Here is a 10,088-nt window from a genome sequence, read left to right on the forward strand (position 1 = left end):
AATATTGCATCAAATGATCTCTTTCTTTGTATTTTATTTTTTCGATTTACTAGGGCTGTTTCATTTTCCTTGACCCAACTTTTGTATTTATAGGAATTTGATGAACATACATCATGCTGTGAAGCAGACTTGTTACTATGTGTCATTAATTGGTTACAGTGACTGTATTGCTTTGTGTGCTCACGCAAAGAGAGCAAATTAACAGTGCAGGGGGAAATACTATCAGTTAATCCAAACAAAGATTGTTATTGTTATTGAACGTAAGTGGAAAACTCTGAGCTTTTCAGAGAGGTTAGGCATTTCGGACCGAGAGTAAATGTAGTAGAAGGTTAAAGTACATCTAAAGAATATATTCTTCTAAAATGAAAATCCTGGTGGTGTATCAAACCAAAACTTCTTTATAGTGCAGCGCAAGGACTAATGGTCTAACGGTAAAAAGATAATTGCAAGAAAAAATAAAATAAATACTAGAGATTGGTCTGTATAAATATGATAAGAGAAGTCATGGCGTCGTCCGCAAAGGTAGGTACTTTTGGAATTTTGTTAAGTCGATCGTTACTCCATATTGTGATAGAAAAAGAAACAAGAATAGCATATCAGGAATGGTCATTGGAGGACGACTGATAACAAGAGACACTTCAAATCAAGAATGAGTTACTTTTGAAGACAATGTTAGAGATGAGATTTAACAAAATAATTACAAAATTCAACTTCCATGTTTTTGCAAACTGGAGTAGAGATGTCAGGAAAATGGGAGCCAATATACAATGCATTGTAAAAATGGAGTCTGCTTCAAAAAGGGCTCTAAAACAGAAAGTGTACTTTATCTAGAGTTGCAGTAGTTGAACTGAGGTCCAATTGGCAAGTATGTTGATCTGAGAACTTTCTCTGTTATTAAAAATATAAATTATTTGACGGATTTGCGGAGAGGTTATATACGTAAACTTATATACACGTTTTAACAGGTTAGGCTCGAATAAACATCTTAGGCTCAAAATGGCAAGGATTAGCATGGTCAGGCTAGACTGAAAGTCAAGACATAAACGCACTGGAGGAAATGAAAAAGTAGATGATGTAAAGAGCTGTCCTGTACATTGCAAGTTAGCTGCTCTAGTTGTAAGTTAGTGACATGAGTGAAATGACTATATAAGAAAGGTATAGTGGTGTAGTTTGGATAAGCGGTTACAGGAGGTAAGCCACGAGAAAGCAAGGGTCGAAGCGAGCAAAGCTTTGGAAGCCGGCAAAGACAAAAGATACTGCGGTGTATCTTACTTTCGTTATTACAATGATTATGTCATATTTTACTGGGAGTTGGGGGAATATTCAAGATGCACCAATACATTAGAAATTTATTCAAAGACATTGGATCAGCACTAGGATTTGTGTAAGAAGTCGATAATATAAGAGATCGGTACAATAAAAATTCAGGTAAGGAATGCAAAACCGCTTCCCTTAGGCCAAAGTTATATAGGGTGGTTTCCTTATGTGAAATTAATAAATAATATTTATAAAGTAAAATTATTAAACACTACAACTATTTTTTTTTATCCATTGAAACTCTTCAAATTAACCTTAATGGGAGAATGATGACGTATTGTATTGACGTACACATAATGAGGAATTTTAATTAAATTCTGTAATGTCTTCCTCCGAGTCTTAGATGGCAGTGCCAATAACGCAAATTATATTGAACAATATTTGGAAATATCCCGGATAATGGTACCTATATAATGAATACAACAAGATTTTTATCAATTTCTTAGGATTTATTACTATGTGGGATATAAGGGTGTGAACAATTAACATCAGCTTGATTATATAATTTATTATATACATATAAATATAATTACTATACATAACAAAATAACAAGATAAATAAAATTGTTGACTAAATATAATACATCTCGGACGCAAACAAAATTAAGTACTTATGTATATTCTTACAAATGGAAGTAGACATTTTTAATAGCAATGCGGTTTTTCATTTTTTTATATTAAAAATATGACCTACACTTATCATGTACACAGTGTGTATAAATATCATCTCAGTACTTTGACTTAATCTATGTAAGTCAACAATCTAAATATTGAAGTATATTAACATAATAGTTCAATTAAGAAGGAATACATAAAAATATATATTACATAACATATTTAAAGTAATTACACGAAGTTAAGTAAAGTAGACATATATAACTATGTGGTAGTTGGAAATATGTTACATTACAATCACCAGCACTTAACAATTGGATTTTAACCAAAAATGTATCCACAATCTTTCAATTTGTTAAATGTCTAGATTAGATTAGATTTTTATACACGAAGAATATATTACTAAACTAATGAATTTGTACCAATAATTAAATGACTAATTTAGAAAGCGTAATAATACAACTTCATTTACCTACCACATACTGGGTTTAAGGAATGAATCAATTCATCGAAGTATTACATTTTCAAAGAAATCTTTTCCTTCCCTTGACGAAGAATGTTTCTTAAATAGATTCCAAGTTAGTCTTTTGCTGTTATTATGCTGTGCCATCGATCCAGAAGGACTCGACATTCCGCTTGAAATTCCGGAACTACTGCTGTGAGTTGAAACTGATCCTTTGCAATTATTGGACTTCGAGGGCTACAAAAGAAGAATTATCTTATTAATTAATTTAACAGAATTAAATTTCTGACATTCCTAAAGTTTTCTACCTTTTGTTTTTCTATTAAGGAAAGGTGAATGTAACAATATATAAATATTGTACTCTACTCAGAGTAGACAAGTTAAAAAATTTCGTTAGCTCGCTTATGGCATTATAAGAATACCGGAGTCTTCGTAAATATTTTCTTGTTGACTTTTAAATTTAGAGCTTTAGTTTTAAAAAGGACTTATGATATATTCAGCATTTAACACAAAGTGATAAAAAAGGACACTTTTTAATATAAGAGACACACGTATAGTCGTCAGTGAAGTTATTAGAGGATTGATTTATTTGAAAAAGGTCAACATATTTAAGTACGTTTCATTAAAAGCAATATAAGTTATTAAAATTAGTTATTAACCGATAAGGAGAACCGATAACAAATAGACCTAAGTACTGTTCTTTTCCATCTGGTAAACAGCTGCAGATCTAGCAAGAAGCAAAGGAATTAAAAATTTGAAGCTAGCATTGATTAACTGCGAACAGGTACAAAGGGAGATTCCAAATTCAGTACTTCTCGAAACCCCAAAATACAGCTTTACATTAGAAGATTTATCTGTTTTTTTAATTCTATTTGTATTCTTCAAGGTAGTTTATCTACAACAGTAAAGATTGCCCTTTCTCTTTTATCTTTGAACGATGTATGGAGATAATTACCGTTTCTTTCTTCCTTTCATTATGTATCATCTTTTAACATCCAATACTATTCTACCATTATATTATCACCTCGATAGTAACGTTGACTCGCTCTGAGCCCAGTAAATTCCATCACAATCTTCGCCCAACTCTTGTCTTTCATGCACTAGCACCTTTTTATTTACCCAAGGTGTACTGAACGCATTATCTTCGTGGTAGACTGACGTATCGATTAACTGAATGTCTCTTTTCATGACTTATTAAATGTCAAGGTCCCTGAATACGTAGATTAAACTGTCCGTGTCCGTATATAATAATTTAGCACTATTCCTGAAATTTTGTTTAATTTAGTCAAAATGAAAGTCGTAAAGCATAATTTTGAAGAGGTCTAAAATGTTGAACCTAACATAAAAAACTTTATTTTTAATATGTTTATATAACAAGCGTTCAAATAAAAACGTGGTCGAAGTTGGCTCTGACACATTGGACGTAGGGAGTAGCTTATAGCGACCAACTTAACCTCATTTCTCAACGAGCTGTATAGCAGCTGTCAGTTTCAATAACGTTAATGACTATATAACTTTATTTTAAAGAATAATCGTGATAACAATAACAAACAATTAAAGGAGCTGCGGAAAGTGTCCCCCTCCTTGTTCCAAGCACTTTTCACACCTGTTCCTCAAAGAATTAAAGACATTTGCTAAGATGCTCGGGGTAATGTTAATTTCACGAATCTTGTCTATAAGTCGAGCCTGCAGATGGTTTAAATCAGGAGGTGATATTATGAAGTTCACCGTAGTTGTTTAAAAACCATTCACAAAATACAGCCCGTCGCGGAAAATCAACTTCATGAAGTTCTTGCTGACAAGTTAAACGATAGGAGAACAAACGCAAATCTTTTTTTAACACTGTGTGGCAGGTACCGACTGATACTCCCACCATTTGTGATAAAACACGTACAGATGTTCTTGGCGCATTTTCCATTATTTGTTGCACATTTTCTTTTAATTCTTCAGTGCGCTTTTTAGGTCGGCCGCTTCCTTATTTTCTTGTTACACTGCCCGTTTCACGAAAAACATTAACACATCGCTGAACTGCACTTTGAAAAATTTTGTACTCAACAACGCCGGGAAATTGATTTTGAAATTCTATGAAACATTCCTCAATAGAATACTTCCATATTCCATCAATCTTGCGTCCATTTCTAAAGTAGGACTCTATGATAAACACTTTTTGTTCTTGAGAAAACACCATTTGAAACGCTTTTTAAAACGAAAATATTCAAATTGATAGCGGCGATATACTATACCCTTTATTGCTATACCCTACGTCCAAATTTTCAGAACCAACTTGACCACGTTTTTATTTGAACGCTCGTTATAAATTTGGTTTCTCTATCTATTTTCCCCCATGTAAAACTTCCTGCTTTGTTACGAATGTAATGTCCTGATGTTTCCTCACGTTCTCCAACGTTTCGCCAAATACCGCGGTGTTAATTAACTTATAGATATTTTCTTGTTAGTTGCCTGTCTTAATTCGATATTTAAATGTACATACTAAAAAGGTAAGCAAGTTCGCTGACGCGGACTTGACCTTTCTCTCGGGCCTTCTGCCCTCGGGACCGCGCTGCGCGTGACTTGAGCGTTCTCTGTGGGTTGGTAAATAATATATAACATTTTCCCAAAAGAAAAAAAGAAAAAATGCGACCCGTCCGCGTTTCGAATTTCGGACCTTCGGCTTCGCAGTCGTGAGTTTACAAAATGAGCTACGGCGGTCTAACGCTGGGTGGAGCCTGCACGGGCTATTTGAAACGTTGGTTCTCCGCGAATGTAAACAGAAAATTGAAAATGTTCAAATCAACTTTTGTCGCAAAGTTGCGTCTCTAAAAGATCAGAACCCATGCCTAACGGCAATGTAACGACTCACCGTGCACCGATCGGCCGGGAAAACGCGTCAAATGACAAAATTTATTTTGACATCTTCACTGACGTTTGTCCCCACCTCTGTTTAAATATCGGATATCCTTCGGGTATCTCTCTCCCACCGAAAAAAGTCAATTTTCGACAAGGACTCTTTTTAAAGTGGAAATTTCACATAGAAGGCGCGAACAGATGACCTTCAAAATACGACGTTCGGGTAAAGGAAGGACCGAGGGACTCGCCGCTCCGCGACTCGCGAGGAAAGCCTTTGATCGCCTTTTTTCGCGGCCGAGTGTGGGAGCGAGAGTAACCTACAGCTTTTAATATATGTATATGGATTTTTGTAACTAAGTTGATTGTTGAATTTTAAAAAGTGTAGTAAATAATTTTTATTGTTTGCCGCTGGAGGAATCATTTGTACCGGTCATCGGGCAAATCTTTTTCGAGCTCATGAAGTTCTAGTGGATACTCAATGTTCACATCAAAAATATAACCGATTTTGGCATCATTCGCTAAATCGGAAATATTCAAGTTGTAGAATTGATCGACGGGTACCCACTCGAATCTACCAATTGGAAGGGGAAGAGACATTGCTGAGCTGTATAAGTTGTTTACGTTATAATCATGATGTACTTATCGAGTTTGTCTGGGATCTATGTACTTGTTGTTAGCTTTTGAGTACCTGTTCGACACTTGGGCTAGGCCACGTCGGATCCCCTTTTTGATAACTAAAACTTTTCAATGCTCATCAAGTCTTGTTTAATAGTTTCCAGTATGGCATCGAAAGCCACACCTGGCGATGCATAGTAATGAAAAGGATACAAGGCATAAGTAAAGCAATGTTATTGCTTTTCAAAAATGTAGAAAAGTAGAATATCCCTTTTCAAATATAAGTCCAAATATTCCTCCAAATTATTTTTAATATTGAATATATTCCAGACGTTAGTAGCGTGTTCTTATATATTGCCGAAAATAGTATCTTTCATTAATTTGCTGTAGAAGTCGTCTTTTGTCAATCAAATTAAGTCAAGGCAAGTTATTTAATATTTCCCAACAATTTAAATAATCATAAGGAAAATCGCCTTTCCTCAAAATTCGGATTCACAATGCGATTTAGTGATTATTTCTGGCTATCATCAAGATAAGTGGCCAATTTTTCAAACACTCCATAGGCTCTCAGCGTTTCTTTTACAATTACGAGTTCTGTTTGGAAATTACTCCCTAGACCAATAACAGAAAGCCTACCAAAATCAACACTTCCAACATTGTTTCGTCTTGTTATCTTTCTCAGCGCCTTTGCCACACGAATTCTGTTATAGGGGTACAAAGAAAATCCTGATTCATTGGTGAATATTAATCTCATTTTCGGTAATCAATCAATTGATATTGAAACTGGCATGATCTTTTGTATTTATGGTTCTTTTTCTTAAAGCTCTTCTTTGCCTTTGAGCTGCTGGCAGTAGTCATATTTCTCCTTCAACAAACTAACTAAATGAATTCGTAAAGAAATAAATTATCACTTGTTATATTTGACCTTGAGCAATAAAACGAGAAACTTACAAGTTACACACGCTATAAGCCTATAAAAATTCAAGGAAACTAAAATACCTGAGCCCCTGAAGTCAAACACAACAAAATTACACGTTTCTTTAGTTATAGCTGAAAATGGAAATGGAATATTCTAAAATCGGTTATTTTCTAAACATTTTGCAGTACTGTCGAACGAACCCATTTTTGGGAGCTTCATTTCAAATTTTGAGTAATTCGTAATTTTATAATTAAATACAAACTCTTACCTTAAGATAATTTCTGTCCATGGGCGTAACCAATTTTAGGCTTAAGGAATCTCCCGCATTTTTTATTAGTGACACGACCTCATCGTGGGAAGACCATTTGACATCTTTTTCACCTATGGCAACGATGAAATCGCCTTCTTTTACACCACCAAACTGTAATGAAAAATGGAATTATATTTTTCAGTGTTAGGTAAAAATATGAGATCAGGTTTCTATGACTGCTAAAAAAATATGATTTTCATTATTTTTTACCTCCGCTAGGGAATGTTGGTCAACAATAGCCACAATGACAGGAGCATCTCCTCTTACGGAGAAACCAAAGCCCTCAGTTGTTCGCCCTCGATGCAGTTGTACCAGTCTTGGAGCAGTCCAGTGCCTTTTGGCTGAAAATATGGCAATCGGTCCCAAACCTCTAAATAAATCGTTTACACGATACTGTGAGAAATCCGGCGGGGTTAGTGATAACTGAAATTTTGTGGCAGCTGAAACAAAAATGGTAAAATAAATTTTAATATATTTATTTTTTAATAACTGGGAAATATGTGGCATAATGCCTATTAGTCCGGTCAAATTAGTCATAAAAACAGTGGTCAAATAACAAAAATTCCGACAGAGCTAAATTTTGGTGGAGACCTTGGGTATACCATTAGAAATAAAGTGTCAAAAGTCCCCACCGATCCCATGCGTGCTAAAAAAAATTTTCGGGTTTTTTGGATTTTTTTCGAAAACGGTAAGTTTTATCAAAAAAGTACTTCTTACAAAAATTATAGATATGAAAATTATCTATAAATATGTTCTTTATACTTTTTTTTCTAAGAACCACCATTCCTGAGATATCGCGATTCTAAAAGTTGAAGGAGTCACCTTCTACATGATATGCACATATATGCAATATGCATATATACATAGTCAGGCACTTAATGCAAGTAAAAATGCCTATTTGTGTCTCTTATATGTATAAACTATACTATTCTGAAAATACACACTCAAAAGAAACCCAGTCCCTTAGTCAAAATGACGCAGATGTCCTTATAATTGAAACAGCAATAGAACAATTTAATGCAACAAATATAACTATTGTAGTTGGTGAAGATGTTGACTTATTAATACTACTCACTGCAAGGACTCCAATTGATAAAATTATATACTTTTTAAAACCTGGAAAGGCTCAACAGCGAACAGAAATATATTCTTCAAAAAGTTTATCTGCTTATCCAAAATGCCAAAACCATATCTTATTTTTACATGCGATAACCGGCTGCGATACTACATCAGCAATGTTCAGAAGGGGTAAAACATCAGTATTAAAATTATTTGGAAAAAAAGATTTGATTGATTGCAGAAATTGATTCTTCACCTCAAACAATAATCACAAAAGGAATTCGCTTTCTCCTTGCTGTTAAGGAGCTCCAAAAAAAATTGATTGTATAGATAAATATAGATATTTAACTTCTGTAAAAAATACACGAAACAAGAAACAAGTACAACTATCTTGTCTTCCTCCAACATCGGCTTCTGCTAATCAACACTTGTATCGAGTATACTATCAAGTTCAGACATGGCATGAACTGAACCCAGAAGACTGGGGTTGGAAATTAACAGATAATACTTTGGAACCGATTCAAACTTTACTTCCACCTGCTCTGGAAAAACTCCTAAACACTATTTTTTGCAATTACAAAAAAGGTTGTAGTGCTAAATGGGGAAGAGTAGGGTTACTGTGTTCTCCAGCGTGTACTAATTGCCAAAGCCAGTCTTGCTCAAATGTCCAATTGAATACAACAGACGAAGATTCATGTGATTTCGATGAAGAGACAGCTGATTCATCTTCATTTGAACAATTTATGAACATCCAGCAAGAAGAAGAGGAGGAGGAAGAAGAAGAAATCGAATAAGACATGACTGTTGAAGTCGACTTTGAAGAGTATGAATCAGATTAAAATAGCAAAAGAAATCAGAACTACAGTTGAAGTCAATAACCAATATCAATATCAATAATAATCATCATACAGTTAAAAGAGTATTGTTCCTGAAAATTCCGTCATAACAGTTCGTGGAGTAGGCCTACCGGGGAAAACACGTTAAAAAACGCGTCAAAGTACACTACCTCACAGGTGGTGTGGAAATATGTGCATATTATGTAGAACGTGACTCCTTCAACTATTAGAATCGCGATATCTCAGGAATGGTGATTCTTAAAAAAAAGTATAAGGACCATTTTTGTAGATAGTTTTGAGATCTATAATTTTTGTCAGGGCTACTTTTTTGATAAAACATACCGTTTTTGAAAAAAATTCAAAAAAATCTCAAATTTTTACCTTTGACCTCGAATAACTTTTTTAGCACACATGGGATTGACGGGGACCTTTGACACTTTTCTAATGGTGTACCCAAGGTCTCCACCAAAATTTAGCTCTGTCTGAATTTTCGTTATTTGAAATGTCTATATTGACCGGGCTATATAATATGACAAAAGTTTAGAATACATTTTTTTCCAAGGGTTAGTTTGTTAGTCTAAGAAATTGCAAAGTGCTCTGGTCTCCTGGTATATAGCATGTTTCAAATGCGATACTGTTTCAGAAACTGTTAGGGGTACAGACATTGTTAAATTCCAGCAAAATTACTTGGTGTAAAAATTAATTAGTTTTAAAATTTCCCAGAACGAAACTAGAAATAATATATTCCTTATTGAGATATGAAAAATTTTCAAATTTTGGTTTTATAGTAATCCAAGATCATTGATAAGCTTCTAAAAAATTTTGTAAAATGTATAGGATAATAATAATTAAACATGTCACTACAATTAATTTAATCGGTCGATAGCCGCACGGTTTAAGGCGTCAGTCCTTAAATCGTGTGCAAATTTCTGCCCGGGTTCGATTCCCGCGGCCGGTAGACCGTAGATTAGCTATGCTTGTACAGAGAATTGGCACCCTCTGTGCAGGTATGGTAGGGTGGAAGAATGTTGGCTTGGGTCAATGTGAGAGATTGACACCGGTTGGCATTTGACCACCCCCCTAATTAATGAGGTTTTCCAGGTTTCC

The 10,088-nt window shown here is 34.5% G+C and overlaps 1 protein-coding gene across 2 annotated transcripts in view; it reads right to left on the reverse strand.

The window, feature by feature from the left end:
- Positions 1-1,854: 1,854 nt before the first annotated feature.
- The window catches only part of LOC108917307 (rhophilin-2), a 222,751-nt gene continuing 214,517 nt past the window's right edge, over positions 1,855-10,088 (reverse strand). For both annotated transcript variants that reach the window (XM_018723844.2, XM_023453975.1), the window contains exons 7-9: positions 7,297-7,526; positions 7,045-7,197; positions 1,855-2,632 (exon numbers count right to left, since the gene is read on the reverse strand). In XM_018723844.2, the coding sequence (XP_018579360.1) occupies positions 2,438-2,632; positions 7,045-7,197; positions 7,297-7,526 (578 nt within the window). In that variant the 3' untranslated portion in view covers positions 1,855-2,437. The remainder of the gene's footprint in view (positions 2,633-7,044; positions 7,198-7,296; positions 7,527-10,088) is intronic.

The sequence above is a fragment of the Anoplophora glabripennis genome, unplaced genomic scaffold (assembly GCF_000390285.2).
Source record: "Anoplophora glabripennis isolate ALB-LARVAE unplaced genomic scaffold, Agla_2.0 scaffold22, whole genome shotgun sequence".
In the NCBI taxonomy this organism is placed as follows: Eukaryota; Metazoa; Arthropoda; class Insecta; order Coleoptera; family Cerambycidae; genus Anoplophora; species Anoplophora glabripennis.